General features: G+C 53.6%; 1 protein-coding gene across 1 annotated transcript in view; it reads left to right on the plus strand.

Annotated features, from left to right (window-relative positions):
• ADCY1 (adenylate cyclase 1) overlaps positions 1-22,019 on the plus strand; it is a 111,718-nt gene that overhangs the window by 16,258 nt on the left and 73,441 nt on the right. Inside the window, exons 2-3 of the mRNA XM_027574144.2 lie at positions 4,482-4,631; positions 21,693-21,811. Of these exons, the coding sequence (XP_027429945.1) occupies positions 4,482-4,631; positions 21,693-21,811 (269 nt within the window). The remainder of the gene's footprint in view (positions 1-4,481; positions 4,632-21,692; positions 21,812-22,019) is intronic.

Genomic DNA, 22,019 nt, shown 5'->3' on the forward strand with positions numbered 1-22,019 from the left:
TCGACAGGCCGAGACCCTCTGGAGGGGCAGACAGCGGGGAGGGGGGCGAAGGTGGTAGGTGAGTGAACCATCGTGTGTTGGAAGCTGGTAACTGCTGTTGAAAACGACAGAAGGAGCGCAGAGCTGGCTCCCAGCAAGCTCTGTGACGCACAGGTACTCAGGGTCCCTTGCTCTGAGAAGATCATGTCTGAGCTGAGCTCTTGGAGGCTGGGCATGAACTGGGCACCGTGGGAAGAGGGCCCCTGCCCAGGGAGAGACTGAGCAAGGCAGGCCAGGACAGGAGGGCTGGGGGCCCAGGGAGCTTCTGGGCCAGGCGGCTGGAGCAGAGACAGGCCCATCTGAGAAGGGGTGTCTCAGGAGCACGGCAGGAGGTGGTGGGCGTGGGCAGGTGGCCCATCTGTGGAAAGTGGAGCCCCGAGGGTATGTGATGGTGGAAATGGGCCATGCCTGGGGGTTCTGGGGCCCTGGTCAGTTGAGGCGGGAGTGGCTGCTGGGGTGAGTGGTGGGAGGAGTCAGTGCCTGTCCCATGCAGGACTGAGTAGACACCCAGCAGGAAAGGTGCAGGGGTAGGGTCCCAGGTGGAGCGGGTGGTGCCAGGTGTGTGGCACAGGCCAGAGGGGCCTGAAGGGCTGGAAGGACAGGCTGGGCACTGGGACATGAGTCTGGGCTGAAAGCCTGGGAGGCTGTGAAGGAAGGTGGGCTGGTGGGGCCAAGGAGGGCTGAGGCCAGGTGCGTGGGGCAGGTGCATGGAGGCCAGGTGCGTGGGGCAGGTGCATGGAGGCCAGGTGCGTGGGGCAGGTGCATGGAGGCCAGGAGCGCAGGGCTGCAGCATGTGCACTGGGGCCGGCCCCTCCTCAGTGCCGGTGTCTCTGTGGAGTGGATGCTGGTGGGCGCGGCGAGGACTAGTCCTTGGCCAGAGGATGGGTTCGTGTGGCCACGTGCCATGGGCTCTGGAGGTGTTGGCTGGCACAGCAGCCCAAGGAAGAGGCCAGGGCACAGGGCCTTGGTAACCGGGACCCCCTCGTGGGGGTCCGCTGGTGGAGTGCTGAGCAACCGAGGCAGGATTGAAGAGCGGGAAGGGTGAGGAGGGGCCTGGCATGCCCCTGGGCAGCATCCCAGGGCCTGACCGGGTGTCCTGAGTCAGGTGTGGGGTCAAGGAGCGGTGGGGGTGGCAGCTCATATGGCCGGGGAGCAATGAGGAGGGGCCGGGCCTGGCAGCCCTGAGACCCCTGGAGTGAGCAGCTGGAACGGGGGGTGCCAGGGGAGCTGGGTTTCCTCAGAGCAAGGCGGGGAGAAGGGGGGCCTGTGAGCAGCGTCTTAGGGTGCTGACCTCCACAGGCCAGCCTCCCAGCAGAGCCTCAACCCCAGAGGCCAGAGGGGAGAGGCAGCAGGGTTGCGGCTGGCCCCCTCCCTCACTAGCCCTGAAGCTCCTGCCCCAGCCTTGCCGTGCGGCCCCGCCAGCCTGCGGCTCTCGGGGTGCTCGGTCTGGACCCCAACACGTCCTTCCCCGAGCTCGGGGCCCCCTTGGCCTGTGTCTCCTGTGGCTTGTCCCTTTGGCTGCCGGTGTGAACCGACACCTCGTCTGGACCACACCTGCCGGCAGGTGATCTGGGCACGCTTCTCTGCGTTGTCACCCTCGTCACTGATCACTGATTAGGTGGCCGGTGGTGAAACCTCTCTGCGGCCTGTTGGGCGGTGGCTGTGCCTGATCACGGGGGTGGGGTGGGTGAGGGAGGGAGGGGAGAACAGGGGGGCAGGCAGTAGGGCGCACGGAAGCCCCCTGGCTGGGGGAATGCCGAGCACCAGGCGGAGGACATCCCCGTCCCCGAGGGTCTCTGCCCCCACCTCACCCTGCCTGCTGGACACCGACTCCTTCTCCACATGGGCAGCTTCAACAGTGTGGACGGGGCAGGCAGGCACTCAGTGATCGGCCAGTTGGGCCTCAGTTTCCCTGGGTGGGTCATCATGGCCAGAGGGAAGTGACGAGGGTGTGTGTAGAGGGGTGACCCGGTCTGCCCTCACTCTGCTGGCCGCTTCTCCCACGACCCCATGGTCTGCCCCGTGGCTCTTGGCCCACCTCTGACCCAGCCTCCCTGGGGACACCACATTCCCCATCTTCCACTCCTGGCCGGCTGAGGCCTTACTTTCTGGAAGAGCCGTGTCTCGTGGCGTCCCGGCCCCAGCGCAGGGCTGTCCGCGGTGCCGGACCCTCCGTGTGGGGACTGGGGGCTGCCGGGATGGGAGGGCGTCTCTTCTCAGGAGGGTTGGTGCCGTGTCCCGGGAGGACGTCCTGTGTCTCTCTGGTTCCCTTGCCTTCCAAACGGTACATTGAGGCCGGGCGGGGCCACGCAGAGCCAGACCGGTTACGTGTCGGCCGGGAAGAGCCGTGTGCTCTGTGCGGTGACGTGGGATTGTTTGGATGTTTGGAAAAGCGCCCACGACGGTGCTTGTGGGCATGTTAACCACGCGCAGCACGCGTTTAAATATTGCGTCGTTTCACCCGTGCCGGGCGTCCTGCCGCCTCTGACACGTGGCTTCAGCGTGCACGACTGATCCCCGGGTAGAGCAGATGGTCTGAGAGGACAGAAAACACTGCCCTGGTCACCGGGACACGGCACAGGCCCCTGGGACGGCCGTGCTGAAGCCCGCCCCGTGCCTGCTGAGAGGCTGGTACAGACGCCGCAGAAGAAGGTCCTCCCAGCCCTGCACCTGCTTCAGGCGAGGAGTGCCCCGGCGAGGAGACGGCAGTGGGGTTAGAGGGTCACAGGAGGGTGGCCGACGGGCTCAGCGTGGGTATAGGACTCGGGCGGCTCCCCGGACCCTCACTGGGACGGCGGTTTTCCGGATGCGCGGTGTGGAGGGGGCGCTGTCCTGGTGGTATGTTCGCGCGTCCTTTGAGACGTGAGCTCGGCAGGCGGACGTGAGCCCGCTGTCCCCGGTGTGCCAGCGAGTTCACCCGTGTTTGGGGGGAGGACGTTTCTGTCCGAGGCCCTGGGGATTCGTGTCCCTGTCACCTTCTTGAACAGCTCTGTTGTCTGCGACCGCAGCCCCGTGTGTCCCTCCTGAGGAACATGTCACACTCACCAGTCCTCTGTGCCGCAGTCTGTCCCCAGTGCGCCCCACACCATCCTCGAGGCTGCAGCCCGCCCGCCCGGTCTGCGTCCCCGACTGCTCCCCGCCCCCAGCCTCTGGCAGTACCAGGTGCTGCAGATTCTCCGTCCACGCGGCCTTGTGGCCTGCCTTCCCTTGTCCTGCCGCTTGTCCCGGGACCGCTGCCCGCCCGCCTCCATGTTTGTTTCATCCCACGTAATCGTGTGCAAGTCGCAGCGCCCGGTGGAGAGCGGCAGTGATCCCCAGACCCTGCAGGAAGTGCGTGCGTCCCGTCTAGCCTCTTCACAGAGACTGAGCGCAGCGGCTTTGGGCCATGCTCATACACCCGCAGCTCCTCGGGGAGGTGGGCCCGGGCCCCAGATCTGTGCCGTGGTCCTGCCGGCCGCGGGCCCAAGCGCGGTGGGACAGACCAGCAGAGGAGGCTGAGTGGGGAGGTGGGGTCTGATACTCCCCGGGTCTGCCGCGACTTGCGGTGTGGCCATCATGGGCCCCCGGGCGGTCAGGACTGGCCTCGAGTTAAGGCCGCTGGAAGCAGACATTCTGCAAGGCCCCCTTCCTGGTCTGGCAGATGCGAGCCTCTGAGTCTGGGCTGTGGCTGGCGCCCCAGGCGGGTCTTTCTCGCTGGCCCCTTCCTCGATTCCCATCCTTTGAAGGGGGTGGGAGCCCGGGGGTGTGGGCCGAGCAGGGCGCTCTGGACGCTGCGTTCCCTGGACGGTCACTCATCTTGAGTGCTCGCTTCGTGCTCACGTATGACCCGGTCCTTTCTTCCTTTTGCTTCTAATCTGCTTCCCTTCGCTGCCTGGTTCGGGAGCATCTGCTCTCTCCTGGCATCGTGTTTTCTCAGACGGTGTCCTGGGGCGGCTGTCACGCACAGCCCAACCCAGCGGCCTGAGCAGCAGAGGTTTGTCCCTCCCAGGCCTTGGAGGCTGGACCTGCGGGTCCTGGAGTGTGGGGGCCGGCTGTCCCGAGGCCTTGCCTGGGCGTAGACGCCGTCTCCTCCCCGGGTCCTCACAGGCTCGTGCCTGCATGCATGTCTGTGTCCTGGTCTCTTCGCCTTAGGAGGACGCCAGTCACACGGCCCTCCCCAGTGATCTCGTTTTAACATAATTACCTCTTGAAAGACCTTATGTCCAAATGCAGCTACACCCTGGGGTGCTGGGGGGCAGGCTTGCATGTGAATTTGGGGGACGCTGCCTGCATGCTGTTCTGCTCTATGACCGCAGGAAGTCAGCCGTGCACGGTGGGTCCGGCCAGCACCCCAGCCACCCTGGGCAGCGTGGTCGTGCCGCGGGCTGGTCGTCGGAGGGTGTAGGAGCCTCTGCCGAGCTAGCGTCCCACGCACATGGTGCTCTGTGTTCTCTCCCTTCCAGCTTGGTGCCAATGCCCTGCTCTTCCTCAGTGTGAACATGTACGGGGTGTTTGTGAGGGTCCTGGCCGAACGCTGCCAAAGGAAAGCCTTCCTGCAGGCCCGGAACTGCATCGAAGACCGGCTGAGGCTGGAGGACGAGAATGAGAAGCAGGTTGGTGTGGTGGGGCTGTCGGCTGCAGGGACGCGGGGCAGTGGGGGTATGCAGGGTGGTGGGGAGCACAGGGCGGGAAGCAGGGGGCGGGGGAAGGGGGCATGGGGTGGGGAGCACGGAGTTGGGCGGGGGGCGTGGAGGAGGGAGTGCGGGCCTAGGGTGCAGGGCAGGGAGCACAGGGTGGGGAGCAGAGAACACAGGGTGAGGATGGTTGGGGCATCAAGCCCAGGTTGGCCCCCCCCCCCCAGAGGGGACAGGGCAGCGGCAGTGGGGGCTCCCTAGACCTGCAGATGGAGGATCTGCCACCCTGTGTGACCCCCAGCCTCAGTTTCCCCGTTGGTGAGACAGGTGCGCCCAGATGATGCTGTAGGGCTGGGAGGAATCAGGGAGAGCTGCAGAGCTCACCCTTGGAGGGGGCTGAGCTGCTCGAAAGCACGGAGTGGGGGGTGTTTTGCTTGGGGGGGAACGGCTGAGCTGCTTGAAAGCACGGAGTGGGGGGTGTTTTGCTTGGGGGGAACGGCTGAGCTGCTTGAAAGCACGGAGTGGGGGGTGTTTTGCTTGGGGGAACGGTGTTGGGGTGGGATTCCGCTGGAATCAGTTTCCGTGGAGCTGGGGGGCGGTGGTGGGGGGATGAGGCAGGTCCTGGCCGGCCCTGGCGCAGATGTGGTGGGCCCTGACCTGCCGGCCAGAGTGACCCACCGCGAGGCGAAGCCTCCACTGACCCTGAGGGTGTCCCTGTGACGGTGGTCGTCATGGTAACCGTGCACCAGCAGCTGGGCTGTGAAGCTGGGGCGCACCTGCCTGGCTCTGGCCACAGCTTGCTGGGGCAACGGGACCACCCACCCCAGTCTAGAGGGTGAGCTGGACAGGTTCCCACCGCTCAGAGCCACTGTTAGCTGCGTGTCCCCGGACTTGTCCCCGTCAGTGGTGTCTCCTGGTCCGCTGCTGTCCTGGGCCCACGGGATGGTCTGGGAGCTCCAGACAAGGCCCGGAATGGGCTCTGCTTTACCAAAGTGTTGGTGCCCAAGCCTTGCGTTCGTAGGGGTGGCAGATGGGATTGGTTGGTGCTCGAGAGCCCGCTGGGTTCAAACGCAGGGCGTGGAGTAGGGCTGCACGTTTAAAACACCCACACACGTGTGTTTATTTATAGACACTATAACGATACCTAGTGTTTACAGCGAAGGTAGGTTGTGGTTTAGAAGCAGATGCCGTATGTATGTTTAGATCGTGTGTGTGTATCTGTGGATGGACTCGTCTGGGGGAGTTATATATCTGTGTGTAGATGCACATGTGTGATATGTGTGCATTTGTACGCATCTGCGTGTGTGTAGACACGCGTGGGTTTGCCTTCATGTGGACTGTGCATGCCGAGGTCTCTGTACATGCGTGTGTGCATGTGTGTGTACGTCTATGGGGATCCTGTGGATGTGTGCATGTGCACGTGTGGGTGTGTGCGTGTAAGTGTGCGTGCACAGAACTGTGTCTCTATGTGCATATGTGTTTACATGTGTGTGTGTGGATGTGGATGTGAGTATAAGTGAGTGCGCATGTGTGGATATAAGTGTGTGTGTATAAATGTGTGGATGTGTGCACGTGTGGGTGTCTGCATGTAACTGTGTGGAAGTGTGGAAGTGTGCATGCATGTGCGTGGCCGTGAGTGTCTAAGTGTGTTCATGTGCATGCGTGCACACATGTGTGTATGATTGTGAGTCCTCGGGGGCTGTGCCCTGAGCATTTCTGCTGCCGGTGTCACCCCCACCAATGGAGAGGCTTTTAACTGCTTCTGAGACGCTCGAGTGTAGTGTTGTCATCCCCCCTTCGGTGCCTCCCCGATGTCCTTGAAGAAGTGACATTTGGGGCTGTTCCCGTGTCTTTCTGAACCTTCCTTTGCTTTTCCTCCTGGTTTCTGTCTCCTCTGCATTTCCTTTTCAATGTCTTTCCTTGCTCGCTGTGTGTCTATTTTCATTTCTTCTCTTACGTTGGTGGCCTTTTCCGTGGACTACGTAAGGTTCCGGCCCTAACGTGTCTCCTAAGGCTGAGTGTGCCACCCAACTGGGGGTCGGCCGTGTGCGATGCTAAGTTGGTGGCCGCCGTGTGGACCGGTTTGCGTGCACAGACTCGTGGCGCGATGTGGCCGCTGTGTGGACCACGCTGGCCCCGGGAGCCAGCGGTCACGTGCACTCCTGCTGTCACGGCGGCTGTGCAGGCCCAGCACGGCGCTCTGCGTGTGCCGTCTCATGCGGGTTCAGAGCAGCTCCGCCGGCAAGGGTGTGTTTTCTCATCCTGCAGAGGAGTGTGCCCAGACTTGCGGAGGCTCAGGGCTGGTGTTCTCACTCGGGAAATCTGCAACACGGTAAATGCCACCCAATCCCGTCAGCCCAGTGAGCGCTCCATGTCCTCAGGTTTGGTCTTTGTGTATCTTCTTTTCCCATATCGTTGTCATGTTGTCTGGATAGTTCTATTTTCTGCATTTTCCCATGGACGGGTCCGCCAGTGCTGTAACTTGAGGTAGCTGCTCCTTTTCCCTGTGTGTGCGTGTGTGTGACTCTGTGTTCTCAGCACCGACATTTAGACTCCATGTTTTAAAAACATTACTCCTCACGAGCATCTTTGTTCCCGTAGACTGGATGCATTCTTCGGTTATGTTGTTGAGAGAGCAAATACAATGTCGTTTCTCTCCCTGGGCGTGGGGGTCTTTTCCAAATAATGCTATGCCCCGTTTTATAAGTTACCCCCGATGACGCTCGGCTCTGGGGGGGGGCCCGCCATCTGTGGGTGGGAAGGCTGAGGTGGGTGGTCAGGGTTCTGGGGCGCGGCCTCGGCGATGAGTCTGGCCCTTTCTCCGCCCCCCACTGTCTGTTAGGTCTGCGCCTCCTGGCCGTTCAGTAACGCAGATGGCCGCTTTTCCACGTGTTCGCGTGCTTCTCCGCGGCGTGTGCGTTTGCATCCCTCCCGGTCTGTGCTCTCACTGTGCCCGTGGGTGCGAACGAGCCGCTCACTGTGGGGAGGCCGGTGCTTCTTTAGGAGGGATCCCTGTGTCCCTAGCTCTGTTTCTCTGGCCTTGCTTTTCTTTGTGTAAAAATGCAGTTGTTCCTATTTTCAAACATAGCAGTTATTTCTCTTGGTGGTTTCATCTGGTGCCTTGGGAACAGGAGGGTGAGTGCGGACAGGTCATTTCCGTGCGTCCCTGGCCGTCCCAAGACTGGCCGAGTCAGGACCTTGACCTGCACACCCTTCCTGTTGGAGCCTGTTGGTCTGTCACACGGCAACGGCTCTCTGGGCTGCCCCGTCCCCTGACCTCGGGGTGACTCCCTGCCTCCCGCCGGCCCGGCTGCTTTTAGCTCATGAAGCCCAGTCTCTGGGATGGCTCAGACGGGCTTGCTCAGACGGGCTTGGCCACCTCTCGGGGCCTCTCAAGTACCTGCAGGCACCTGGTGCCTCCCATTGTTTGGGACCGGCCGGCAGGCCCAGGATAGCAGGAAGTGGCTGAGGCCAGCTGAGGGACACCCGACCAAATGGCCTGGTCACTGTCAGTGTGTGTTTTCATGTTTGACTCAGTTAGCAAAGAATCCAATTTAATAGCAGCTTCTAGGGCCTTTTCCAGACCCCGAGCCTGTAATAGGGCACCTGGTGATGTGTGAGAGGATATTGGTAGATGCACCCCGATTCCAGGAGGGGGTGCTGGGGCCACACCCCAATTCTGAGAAAGGGTCTGGGGGATATGCCCCAGTTCTGGGAGGGGGTCCTGATGGGATGCACCCTGATTCTGGGAGGGGTCTTGGTGGGTTGTGCCCTGATTCTGGGAGGGAGTCCTGGGGGGACGCACCCTGATTCTGGGAGGGGGGTCCCAGAGGGATGTACCCTGATTCTGGGAGGGGTCTTGGTGTGTTGTGCCCTGATTCTGGGAGGGGGTCCTGGAGGGATGCACCCTGATTCTGGGAGGGGGTCCTGGGGGACGCACCCTGACTGTGGGAGGAGGTCCCGGGGGGACGCACCCTGTTCTGGGAGGGGGTCCCGGGGGGGACATACCCTGATTTTGGGAGGGGGGTCCCAAGGGGACATGCTTTGGTTCTGGGAGAGGATGCTGGGGTATCTAGCTCTGGAATGACCACTGTGTGGTGGCAGGTGAGTCCACTGGCTTCTGCAGGAGGCGGCAGATGCTGGGAGGGGGTGGGTTTAGGAATGGGGTCCTGGGTGATGTGAGCTGGGGGAAGAGCATAAGCAGAGAAGCCGAGGCCCGGGTGCGTGGTGCGTGGTGGCCTTCAAGGCGGGTCCTTCATTTGTTGTGGCCTCAGCTGGAGGATATGGGAGATGAGGGAGGGGGGAAGGCCCGCGGTCGCATGCGGGGGCTCCGACGGGTACGGGCAGGAAGGAGAAGGGGTCAGGCAGAGGTAAGAACTTGGAGGCAGGGGTGGGGGCCATGAGTGTGCACCCAGCAGGGCCGAGGTGGGAAGCTTCCTAGAGCAGGAGACGTTGTGTGTCAGAGTGCAAACCAGGTGCTTCAGCCTCCCCAGGGCTGTACCCGCAGGACGGGCCTGGCTTGGGTGACACCTGCCAGCAGGCTTGAGGGCGGGGCAAGCAGGAGGGGAGAGCAGGGCCGCCCTGAGATGCAAACCCCCAGGGTTAGAACCCTGCCTGTCCCAGCGGCAGGACAGGACACCTTGGGAGGCACGGCTCTGCTCCGGAATCTGGGGCTGCCGGGCTCTTGCCCCCTGTTTGCAGATCTGATGCCAACACCTCCTTGCTCCACGTTGGTCAGTGCCGTTTCGGTGCGTGTTGCAGGGTGTTCGGTGCCTGAGATGCCCCCAGGGGGGAGCTGCTAATTGCTCTCCTCCCCCATGTCATTTAGAATGGACAGCCTTCTGTTTGCGGAGACAAATCTAGAAGAAAGTACAGCAGTTCTGCCCGCAGAACCTGAGTGTGTGTTCATCTCCTGCCCTGCTGGTGGAGCCACGGGGTCTGGGAGACAGTGGGCAGGGCTGTCTGCTGCATTGGACGCCTACTCTACTTCTAGAAGCTTCTCTGCCGTACGTTGGAGAAGCTCCCCGAGTTGTCAGTGTCCCCGAGACTGACTCCTTTGGGAGGGACTTGGGTGTGTGGAGACCACCCCTCCCACCAAATCAGCACCAACACCGGCTGCTATGGTCCTTGTGCAGGGTCGCGGCCGAGTGCAAGGAGGTGCGTGATCCAGAATGTTCTTCCTGCCTGAGTTCACACCCCGATTTCAGGCTTCTGCGTTGTAGTGCAGCCTGTAAGGACTTTATTCCATTTTGTAAATCTGGGGCTGGCTCAGGGAATTTCTGAGTCAGGAGGAAAACGAGGTGAGTGACAGAGCAGCTGGTGGCAGAGCGGGCATAGTGGAGGCTGAAGCCCAGGACCCCCCGAGACCAGCCACGCCCCCCCTCCAGCCCCGCACGTCCTGAGACACGCTAGGCTCGGCAGAGGGTTTGGCCTTACAGATCCCCGAGATCAAATCCTCCAAAAGGACTGGGAGGGTCTTTTAGCAGGGGTCTTTCCCTTTCAGAACAAAAATGTCCAACATTGAGTCTTTGGAATACGAAAGTCTTAGAGCGACTGATCGGGAAAAAAGAACAGGCCACACAGAGGTCTCAGGGGTGGGAAACGTGGCTGCAAACAGAGCTGGGCTAAAAATAGGTACGAGGGAAACACTCCAGATGTGCTGATAGCAGAAGACTTGGGCACTTAGACGAGATGTGCGAATTCCCACAAGGTGTCCACTCCTGAAACTGATTCAAGAAGAAAACGAAGAATTTGGCAACCCCATGACTGCTAACTTGTAGACTTGGTGCTAATAGTCATCTCCAGGTCGGGGGGTTCACCCGTGAGCCATGTGGGTGTCCAGGGAAGGCGTCATTCCCGCCCCACCTGTCCCAGGGACGCACACGCAGGGTAACCCTCCAGAGTCGCTGACACGCAGGTTGCACACACACGGGGAGCGGCCCCTGCCCCCAGTGCTGTGTTTGTGAGTGCGGTCACCCTGAGGCCCTTTGCCTCCTGGTGCCGAGTGGGGCGTGGGTTTTGTCTGGACCCCTTGGCACGTCGATGTGCAGTGTATGGGGCTCTGCAGGGGCTGGCACGACCCCCTGTGTTGTCATCCCCACGACTGCCCGGACTCCGTGGAAGCAGAGCTGAGGCCATGGTGCTCAGCCCTGTGCCCCTGCAGCGCCCCTGGCTCAGGCCGGCACCAGGCCTTCTGACTTAGGTCGTGGGGCAGGGGCAGCCTGGGACACCCTCCGTCCCTCCTCCTGCACGACCCAGCTCTGGAAAGCAGGGCCTGCCCAGCATTCCTTTGGCTGAGCAGGCAGGGTGCTCGTGGTGGGTGGTCCCATGGGAGCAGGGGACCATCCCTCCTTCCCACTGACGCTTCATTTCTACCTGCACACGAGGCAGGTGCATCCCACTGAGTTCTTAAAGCCCCTTGCATGGCCTTTTCTCAGTGCTCATGTGCAGAGAGAGATGTTGCATTCTCTTCTTAGCAGGACACTGGTCCTGTCAGATTAGGATGCCAGCCTTTGGCCTCATTAAGCCTTAATTACCTCCTGAAAGCCCTTTCTGCAAATACAGTCACATGGCAGATTAGGACTTCATCCCAGGAATTTTGGGGGGACACACTTCAGTCCATGGCACCTGCCAAGTTCACGCAGAAGCCAGGTGCATGGTTTGAAGGTGAGGAGAGGCGGGCTGGCTGGGTCACAGTTGAGAGGCCTTGTGGTGCCCAGGGCTAGGTGAGCCCCCGGCCTTGGGGCTCCCTCCATGGCCTCTTTCCTGGGTGCCACGTGAACTAGAACTGGTGCAGCTGGAGGTGGAGAAGCAGGCCCGGGCCGATGGAGGAGGGGTCCTTGGCCAGGAGTGGAATCACGGGTCACGTGGTGACTGCTGAGCATTTCGAACGTGGCTTTACTGTTCTCCGTTCCCACCAGCAGTGTATGAGGGTCTTCTCCACACCCAGTTCATTGTTTTCTCTTCGTGGAGTCTTTAGTTTGCGCTAATGACAGATGCACACGCGGTTGTGAGCAACAACACAGAGGCACCCCATGTCCCCTTCCCCGCGCTTCCCCAACAGCAGGAGACTGAGCAGGTGCGGCCAAGACACAGAACATGCCGGGGCCCCTACCTCTCCTCCCCACTTCCCTACTGGAGCTGGCAACTGCCGGTCTGTTGTCTGTGTCTATAAGTGTGTCATCTCTGGAACGTACTGTGCATGGAGCCCTACAGTGTGTAGACTTTCGGGGCTGGCATTTTCCACTGTCCACTGGAGATCCATCCAGGTTCTTGCTGTGTAAGCGGCTCACCCCCTTTTCTTGTCAGTTGTGTTCCGTGGTGTGGAGGGACCACCACTGGCCTGACCGCTCACCTGTTGGAGGACATCTTGGTGGTTTTCAGTTTGGGGCGATGACGACGAAAGTTGCTGTGAACATTCCCGTGGTTTTTTGTGTGAACGTGTCTTCACTGCTCTGGCATGAATGTCTGGGAGTACAGTTGCTGGGTCATGTGGTAGTTGTGTCTTTAGTTTACTGAGAAATCGTGAGGCTGCTTTCTAGAGTGTTTGGATCATTTTTCACTCCCAACAAAAACCCGTTTCTCTGCACCCTCACCAGCGGGTGCTGGTGTCATTGTTGGCTGTTGTAACACTTCTGATAGGTGTGTACTGATGTATCAGCGTGGCTTGAATTTGCATTTCCCTAGTGGCTGTGATGTTGAACATCTTTTCATGTGGTTATTTGCCATCTCTGTGTCCTCTTTGGAGAAATGTCTGTTGATGCCTTTTGCCCGTTTTCTGACTGATCGATCTATGTATTGTCTATCTGTCTATGATCTATCTATCTATCTATCTATCATATCAATCATCTGTTTTTCTGTCATCATCATCATCATCATCTAGCTTTTATTCTTGAGCTGTGAAAGTTCTTTATATATTATAGATACTAGTTCTTTGGGAGGTATGTGGTTTGCAAACATTTCCTCCCAGTCTGTAGCTTGTTTTTTCATCCTCTTAAGGAGGTCTTTTGCAGAACAAATGGTTTTGATTTTGATGAAGTTGGGTTTGTCAACTTGCCCTTTTATGAATTGTGCTTTTGGTGTCAAGTCTAAAACTCTTTGTCTGGCCCTAGATCCCAAAGATTTCTCTTATGTGTTTTCTAAAAGTTTTAAAGTTTTATATTTTACATTGAAATATATGATGCATTTGAGTTAATATTTGCATTGTGTGAAGTTTAGATCCAGGCTCATTTTTTTTTTTTTTTTTTTTTGCCTGCGGTTGTCTAGTTGCTCCAACACCGTCTGTTGAAAATGCTATATGTCCTCCATTGCTAGTTTTATTGAGATATAATTGACATATAACATCATATAAGTTTAAAGCGTACCACATAATGATTTGGTATATGTATATGTTGTGAGGTGATCACCACAGATAGTTTAGCTGCATCCTTCACTTCACATAGTTATACTTTTTTTTTTTTTCTCTTGATGGGAACATTTAAGATCTACTCTGAGCAACTTTCAAGTATTCAGTATGGTTAGCTGCAATCATCATGCTGTACATCACATTCCCCAGAACTTATTTATTTTATGATTGGAAATTTGTATCTTTTGACCCCGTCCTGCCCCGTGCCCGCTTTGCCCCCCCCACCCCCTGACCTCTGGCAACCATCAGTCTGTTCTTTGTATCTGTGAGTTCAGTTTTTAAAGATTCCACATGTAAGTGAGACTCTACGGCGTTTGTCTTTCTCTGTCTGACTTATTTCACTTAGTGTAATACCCTGTAGGTCCATCTGTATTGTCATAAATGGCCGGATTTCCTTCTTTTTTATGACTGAATAATATTCCATTGTATATATGTACCATACTTTATGTGTTCATCCATCAAGGCACACTTAGCTTGTTTCCGTGCCTGGGCTGTTGTGAGTAATGCTGGATTGTAGGGTAGTCCTGTATACCGCCTCCACTGAATAGCTGTTGTACCTTTGTCAAAAATCAGTTGGGAGCATTCGTGTGAGTCTGTTTCCAAGGACTGTGTTCTGTCCCTTTGCTCTGTGTGTTTATCCTTCCACACAGTCTTGGTAATTGCGGCTATATAATAAATCTCAAAATCAAGTAGAGTGATTCCTCCCACATTGTTGTTCTGTTTTAAAATGATTTCAGTTATTATTGTTTCTTTGCTCTTCTATATAAGTTTTAGAATAATCTGGCCTCTGTCTACTAAAATCTTTGCAGGGATTTTGATAGGATTTGTGATAAGCCTCTTCTGTCAGTTTGGGGAGTATTGACATCTTTACTATTCTGAGTCTCCCAGTCCATGAACTTGGCATGTCTCCCCATTTATTTAGATCTTCTTCAAGTTCTTTAACCAGTGTTTTGTAGTTTTCAGCATGCAAGTCCTATATATGTTTTGATATATTTACCCATATTGATTCCATTTTTTGAGTGATTGCAAATGATAAATTGTATTTTTGATATCATTGTCCATGTGGTCATTCTCAGTATATAGAAATGCAACTGATTTTTGTATGTTGGTCTTGTATCCTGCAACCTTCTGAGCTTTTGTCTCTGTTTTTGTTTTTTTCATATTGTTTTGTTTTCACATGGTTTTTCAGTCCTTCATAATTCTTATGTGGACCATCATGTTATCTGCAAGTATTTACAGGATTATTTCCTTTTTTCCAATACGTATGCCTTTTATTTCCCTTTTTTACCTTATTTCACTGACTGTACTTTCCAGTGTTATATGTTGAATAACAGTGGGAAAAGGAGATATCCTTGGCTTGCTACTGGTAAAAGTGTTCAGTTATTTCACCATTAAGTGTGATATTAGTTGTAGGTTTTTTCTGGATGTATTTTTATCAAGATGAGGAAGTTACCCTCTCTTCGTATTTTTCTGAGAGTTTCATCAGGAATTGATGTTGAATTTTTGTCAAGTTCTTTTTCTGAATCAATGGTTATGTGATTAAAAAATAACTTTTAAAGTATATGTTATAGTTGCAATGTCATTACAGTGTGCAACAATGTACAGTGTTACATTAGTTTCAGGTGTAGAACATAGTGATTTGACAAGTTTATAGTTTATAAACTATACTATAATTTATGGTATATGCTGTGCTCACCCCAAGTGGAGATAGGTGGTTTTTATTCTTTATCCTGTTGATATGGTATATAACATTGACTGATATTTCAATATTGAACTAGCATTGTGTCCCTTGATTCAACTTGGGTCAGGTGTTATTATGTATTGCTGATATGCTAATATCGTGTTAAGGATTTTTACATCTGTGTTCTCCAGAGACATCGGTCTGTAATTTTCTTTTTATTTTGATCCGATTTGGTGTCAGATAATATTAACTTTATATAATGAATTGGGATGTGTTTGCTTGGTGTAAGGTGATATCTCATCGTGGTTTTGGCCTATCTGTATGTCTTTTTAGAATATTTATTCAGAATCTCTGCCCATTTTTAATTGCATTATTTGGCTTTTTTGATGTGGAGTTGTGTAAGTTCTTTATATATTTTGGATATTAACCCCTTATTGAAGCTATCGTTTGCAAATATCTTCTTCCATCCAGTAGGTTTCATTTCATTTTCATTTTGTTAATTACTTCCTTTGCTGTGTAAAACTTTTTATTTGGTGTAGCCCCAATAATTTATTTTTGTTTTTGTTTCCCCTGCATGAGGAGACATATCCAGAAAAATCTTCCTAAGGCTGATATTTTCTGGAAGATTTTAGGTAGAATTGCTGTTAATTCTTCTTTAAGCGGTTGGTAGACATATTTAGTAAAACCATCTGGATCTAGAGATTTCTTTTATATGAGTTCTTAAATTAAGAATTCAGTTTATGTGATAGATTACAGAGCTATTCAAATATTTTATTCATAGTATTTATTTCTTATTGGGTGAGTTGAAGTGGTTTGTGCTTTTTGAGAAGTTTGTCCATTTCTTTGAAATTGTCAAATTTATGTGTGAAGAGTTGCTACTATTCCCTTTATCCTTTTGGTGTCTGCAGGGTCTGTAGTGATACATTTCCTGATTTTGTTTATTTGTGTCATATCTGTCTCTCTCTCTTTCTCTCTCACTGGTTTTTCTAGAGGTTTATATATTTTATTGATATATTTAAAGATCACATTTTTGTTTCATTGATTTTCTGTTTTTTTTTTTTCCTGTTTTCAGTTTCATTGATTTCTTCTTGTGTTTACTATGCTGTTCCTTCCTCTAATTTTGGTTTATCTTGCTCTTCTTTTCCTAGTTTCTTTAGAAGGAAGCTTAGATTATTTATTTGAGAATTTTCTCTTTTTTAATGCAAGCCTATCGTCTCATAAATTTCCCTTTCAGAGCTGCATGCCACAAATACTGATGTGTTGTATTTTCACTTTCATTCAGTTCTGTGTATTTTTAAAATTTTCCTTTGGGATATCCTTTCAACTCCCAGATTGCTTAGAATTATTTTGCCTAGTTTCTCAATATTTGGGGGTTTTTCTGTTGTTTTCTGCTATTGATTTCTAGTTGGAGTCCATGATTTTCCATAAACTATTATTTGATTTCCTTTCAATATGCTGAAGTTTGTGTCATGATCCAGGCAGGATATGGCTTGTCTTGGTGGGTGTTCTGTGGGTGCTTGAAAAGAATGCGTATTCTGCACTTCTTGGGTGAGGTGTTTTATAACTGTTGATTACATACTGTTGGCTGACGGCCTTCTCGAGTGCTTCTGTATCAGTGCTGGGCTTTGTCCAGCTTTTCTATCACCTATTGATATATGGGGGTATTGAAGTCTTCAGCTAACATTGTGGATTTGTCTCTTTCTTCTTTTGGTCCTATCAGGTTTTGGTTTATATATTTCGAAGCTATGTTGTTTGGTGCATGCATATTTAGGATTGCTGTGTCTAGGTGGATTGACTTTTATCATATGTAATGTCCCTTTCTGACTTACAGCATTTTTCCTTAAAGTCTAGTTTATCTGATAATAAAATAGACACTCCTGTTTTCTTTTGATCCGTGTTTGCATGGTGTATTTTTTCCATCCTTTTATGTTCCGCCTATTTTATATGTGAGTTTCTTGGCAACTCCATATAGCTGGGTCATGCTTTCTTAATTCAGTCTGCCAATGTCTGTCTTTTGTATGTTTAGAACACTTATTTTTCATGTAATGAAATGTTTCATTTTATGTTTTGTTTTCTGTTTTCTTCCCTCTGTTTCTTTTCCCTGCCTTTCTGTGTTTACTTGAACTTTTTTTTAGAATTCAGTTTTGATTTATTATTGTGCCCTTGAGTGCCTATTTTTCTCAGTGCCACAGGAAGTTTTACACTCTATGCACATAACATCACTTTCTACTGTTGTTGACATCTTACCAGATAGAGTGAAGTGCAGAAACCCCACCTCCATGTCCTTCAACCTCATCTGTGACAAAACTGTCTTAAATCTTTCTTCTGCATACATTTAGAACCACACCATGTGATGCTGTAAATTTTGCTTCAACCAGCACATAAAGGAGAAGAGAAATATATTGTACTCATGTGTAATTTTGCTCGTACCATGTTATTTCTTCCTTCCTGATACCCAGAGATTCTTCCTTTTCTCCTTTTCTTTCTGGTTGAAGGACTTCCTTCAGCCATTCTTTTGGGGCAGGTCTGCTGGTGACAAATCCTCATACTTTCCCCTTGCCTGAGGACGTCTTGATTTCTTTCATTCCTGAAGGGTTCTGGGTGGACAGTTCTTTTCTCTCAGCACTCAAAAAACGTGCCACCTTCTCATGGCCTCCACGATTTCTGATGAGAAATCTGCTCTAATTCAAACTGTCTTTCCTCTGTGGGAGAGGCATTGTTACTCTCTCATTGCTGTGAAGGCTTGTCTATTGTCTTTAGTTTTCTGACATTTGACTATGTTGTGTCCTGGTGTGGATTTCTTTGGTTTGTCTGCATCGGGGTCTTCCCAGTTTCCCAAGTGTGGAGGTTTACGTCTTTTGTTAAATTTGGGGACTTTTCATCCATTATTTCTCTGAATATTTTTTACAGCCGTTTTCTTTCTTATCTTTGGTGATTCCATTGACATGAATGTTGGATCTTCTATTACAATCCCATGGGTTGCTGTGTTTTGGGGATTTTTTCCCCTAGTCTGTTTGCTCCGTTTTTTTAGTTTGGGCAATTTCGTTCTGCCTGCAAGGTCACTAGGCTTTCCTCTGTTCTCTACCACCTGTTGACCTTTTTATTTCATTATTTTTTTTCAGTTCTAAAATTTCCATTTGATTCTTTTTTGTATCTTCTATCTCTTTGCTGGAATTTCTTTTCCTTTTTTTCAAGTGTGTTTGTGGCTGCTCATTGAATTATTCTTACAAGAGCTGCTTTAAAATCTTGTTAGTTATTCTGATTATTCTGTTCATCTTGGTGTTGTTGTCTATTGATTGTCTTTATTCATTTGTTGAGACTGTTCTGGTTCTGAGATGCTGAGTGGTTTTCGATGGGAACCTGGACATTTGGAGTATTGTGTGTGAGACTCTGGGTCTTGTCTGGACCTTGTGTTTTGGCTGGTTTTCTGTGACTTCACTCGGCAGGGAAAGGAGCCACCACCTTGACACTTCCAGGTGCGATGGAAAGTCTGGGCTCCACACTGGGCCTCTGTTGGGGCTCGTGGTGGTTCCACCTTACTGCCACACTGGAGAGGGGGGTCTGGCTCCTGCCTGGGAGGGAGGAGCAGGAGAGCCCTTGGTCTTCCCTGACTCTGAGCAGCAGGGAAAAGGCCAGGTTGCTGGTGCCCTTGTGCACTTGGTGTCTCCTCACAGCGGGGGGAGTGTGGACATGTGCAGGAGTTTCGGTTGTTTGCCTGGAGTAGGGCCGCTGTTGTCTACAGTTTTCCTCTCATGAGGCTGCCCCTCTCCTGGTCCTTTGGCCAGAGAGCTGGGTTTGGGGGGAACGTACTGTGGTGCCTGCTGGTGTTTCTGGATGTTTCTGGGCTGCCCTGTCTCCAGCAGTCAGTCTGGGGGATGAGGCGAACAGAATGCCTAGGGCCTCACCTCTGGGCTGCTCCCCAGTCCCCACAACTGTGCCTCCTTCCTTCTGTCTTTCAGAGTCTTCTCATGACTTTCACATATAACGCCCAGGGCTTGAGTACATGTAGCGGGAGAAGGGGGACAAAGTCTCCTGGAAGCAGAGTCCTCACAACTATAACTTAAATATCGAACGATTTTTAGGAATACTACATTTATTTGAAGTCACGTTTTGATAGTCAAGAGCAACATAGTAATGTTCATAAGACGCCGGGATGCTTTGTATGATCCATGGATACTTTGTAGGATCCATCTTCATAAATCTGACCTTTTGATTTCTGGCTTTGTATTTTATTTTGCCGGTTAGAACGCATCAGTGTTGTGTGCTCCTGATGCAGTGTTCACAGTGTTTAGTCCTGCTTCGGGCTTTAGGGCTAGGTTTGAGATTGGATGTGGATTTCAGGTAATATCTTTATGATGTCAGAGAACGACTTTGTCCTAGGTTTTGCTGTTTTTAATCGGGGGTGGGTGCTTGATCTTGCCAGATGGTGTTTTGCTCCCTATGGGAAAGTGGCGTGCTTTTACTCTTGGTTATGTGTCGGCTTTAGGTACTATCGCTAATCTCGTGGGTGGAGCTGATGCTGAGCCTTTGGTCAGAAGGACAGCCTGCCCTTAGGAATTTCATATGACAACAGCTTATGCACAATGAGGGTGCTCTTTCCCCCCATATATGGGTTCCAGGGAGGCCCTTTATGGTTGATGTGGCAGAACTGATCCATGCCACGCTGACAACCCAGTCTCCATCTGTTAATTGGTCTGCCATTGTTAGTGCGTGGCCCTTGTCCTCATGAATCAAGATGGTAGGTAGAGAACCAGACATCATTACTGTATCCCCAGCAACAGAGGGAGACAAGGAAGAACAGGCTGTCTTTAAGGAACGTTCCAATAGCTCCCATGTGACCTTTCAAGCCCTAGCTCGTGGGCCACCTCTAGTTGCGAGGAGAGGCTGGACCACGAAGTGTTTAGTTTAGGTCACCAAGCCCCAGACAAGAGTGAGGGGCTAGATGGTCATGCTAGAGGTGGAGAAGGGGTCCGGGGACAGTGGCCAGCTCTGCCTTTGCCTCTCTCCCAGCACCTGCGGGCACCACCCAGCATTCCCAGCACATTGCCCTCCTGTCCCCTCTGCCTTTTCAGGTCCTCCTTCCCTCCTGGTGCAGCCCTTGGTCTGCGGCTGACTCAGTTTCCCTATCCTAACTCCAGATCCTGCAGGGCAGCTGAGGCGATAGAGAGACCAGGTCCCAGAGGTGTGCCAAAGCCTGGGTCCTCAGAGAGAGAGTGGTTCCAGGGCATTAGGAGAATACTGATGGGGAGGAGAGTGTGATGAACATGCGGGGAAGCAGCCTCCCTTGTTTGATCTGATGTTGCGTTTTTATAGTGCTGCTGAGGGATTTAAGAGCCGTGCCCTGAGCAGTGGGCCTCGGAGGTGTGGCAGGCATGACGGGGAGTGGGCCCTGCAGTACAGTGACCCCTTCTCTGAGCACCTGCTGAGGAAGCTGTGCGCCTGTCTCCCTGTCTGATGTGATGGAATTCAAATAGGGCTGAACTGACCCAAAAAGGCAGAGCTGAGATGCAACGCCAGGCAGCCATCCTTTTCTCCAGGGACCCTCTGTGCAGGGCACTCGGGGGTAGGTGTCACTCCCCGAGCCCCTAAACGGGGCTTGGTGGCCCGGGGTGTGGGGCCCCATGACATTGGGTCTTCCCCTGGAGAGAGAGTGAAGCTGTGTGTTTTTCGGGCCCTTCGTGGGCGGCCTTCTGTAGTGTCCAGCTGCATCTGTGTCCCCACCTTGTGCCTCACGGCATTTCCAGAAGCTTCCGGGTGTGTTCGCGTTGCTGATGCTGCTGTTGGCCTGTCCATGTGGCGGCCCGAGCAAGCCCTGCCCCAGCTCTCTCCCCGTCCGGCACCGCCAGTCACTGCAGACTGTGTCTCAGTCTTGCCCCAGAGGCCCCGCAGCCAAGGAGGGGGTCGGCGTCCACCGGCCAGACCCCAGTCATCCTGCAGCTCCCACACCCTGTGCGGTGGCTTTTTTGCTCCTGAGGCTGTCCTCACATGCTCAGCCTGGACACTTCCACGTCTGGAGTCGTGTGCTCCGCCGGGACCTGGAGGCCTGTCCCCCCAGCTGACCCGATGTCAAGAGTGGCCCTAGGCCATTCCACTATTGGGATGTCCCTCTTCTGCACCAGAGCCTGTCCCTTTGGCAGCTGTGTGTGTGGACCTCAGGGTGGAGCCAGGCCTCGCTCTCGTTTGCTTTCCAAAGCAGGGTGGGAAGGGGAGCGAGAGGGACCGAGGGATGGGCCTCTGATGCGGGTGTGGCTGGCTGGTCAAGGGCCAGTGGGGTTGAGGTCAGGCTAGGATCCCGGGGAGGAAGAAAGGCAGGGTCTGGATGAAGAAACCGAGTCCTCCAAAGAGCAGTGGGGTCTCCAGGGCAGCAAGGCTCCTCTGGAAAAGCCTAGATGTTGATTCCATTCTCTGCGGGGGGGATGAAAGCATCTGACCCCCATAGAAAAGGAAGAAATCAAAAGACAAGACCAAGGGAGAAATGCAGTGTTGTCTATTTGTCTCTGTGAGATCAGGGGACCCCTGTTGGTCCTGGGGGATGGGTTTCTACAGCCCATCTTGAGGTCCCTCTCAGGCCCATGTTGGACAGTGGGGTGGGGAGTGAGGCCGGGCATCCTGTGTTTCCTGCCTGTGACCCCTGCTCAGTGCAGCTGGGGCACACGGGTGAGGGGCCCAACGGGAGAGGGTTGCCATGGTGGCCTGGGTGTTCCGGAGGTGATGCCGGTCCCTTCCCTGTGCTTGGGGAGCGAGTCACCTGTGTAATGACAGGCCAGGCCTGGGCACAACCCACCGGGGCTTGGGGACCAGGCAGGATCTGCAGGACCAGACCGCATGCTGGTGCCCATGAGGAGGGTCTGCAGCCCCTCACGCGGGGCAGCTCATCAGCACCACCCTCAGGGCATGATTGAGGACTGATGGGGAAGCCCCCACTGCATCACATGGGCCTGTCTCTCCTGTCCAGGAGCGGCTGCTTATGAGCCTTCTGCCCCGGAATGTTGCCATGGAGATGAAGGAGGACTTCCTGAAGCCCCCCGAGAGGATTTTCCACAAGATTTACATCCAGCGGCATGACAATGTGAGGTAGGGCTGACGCTGGCCTGGCGGAGGTGGGCCTTGGGGAGCTCAAGTGAGAGTGATGGGAATGGGAGGCGATGGTGGGGGTGGGGTAAGCATGGGGGTGCAGGTAATGGCAGAGGTGGGAGGCCACAGGCAGACGGGGGTGGAGGGCCCCCTTTTGAGGGGAGGAGGGGCCAGGTGTGGGTCGTGGGTCGGGAGGCGCAGGTGAGCA

Source organism: Zalophus californianus, chromosome 12, assembly GCF_009762305.2.
Source record: "Zalophus californianus isolate mZalCal1 chromosome 12, mZalCal1.pri.v2, whole genome shotgun sequence".
Taxonomy (NCBI): Eukaryota; Metazoa; Chordata; class Mammalia; order Carnivora; family Otariidae; genus Zalophus; species Zalophus californianus.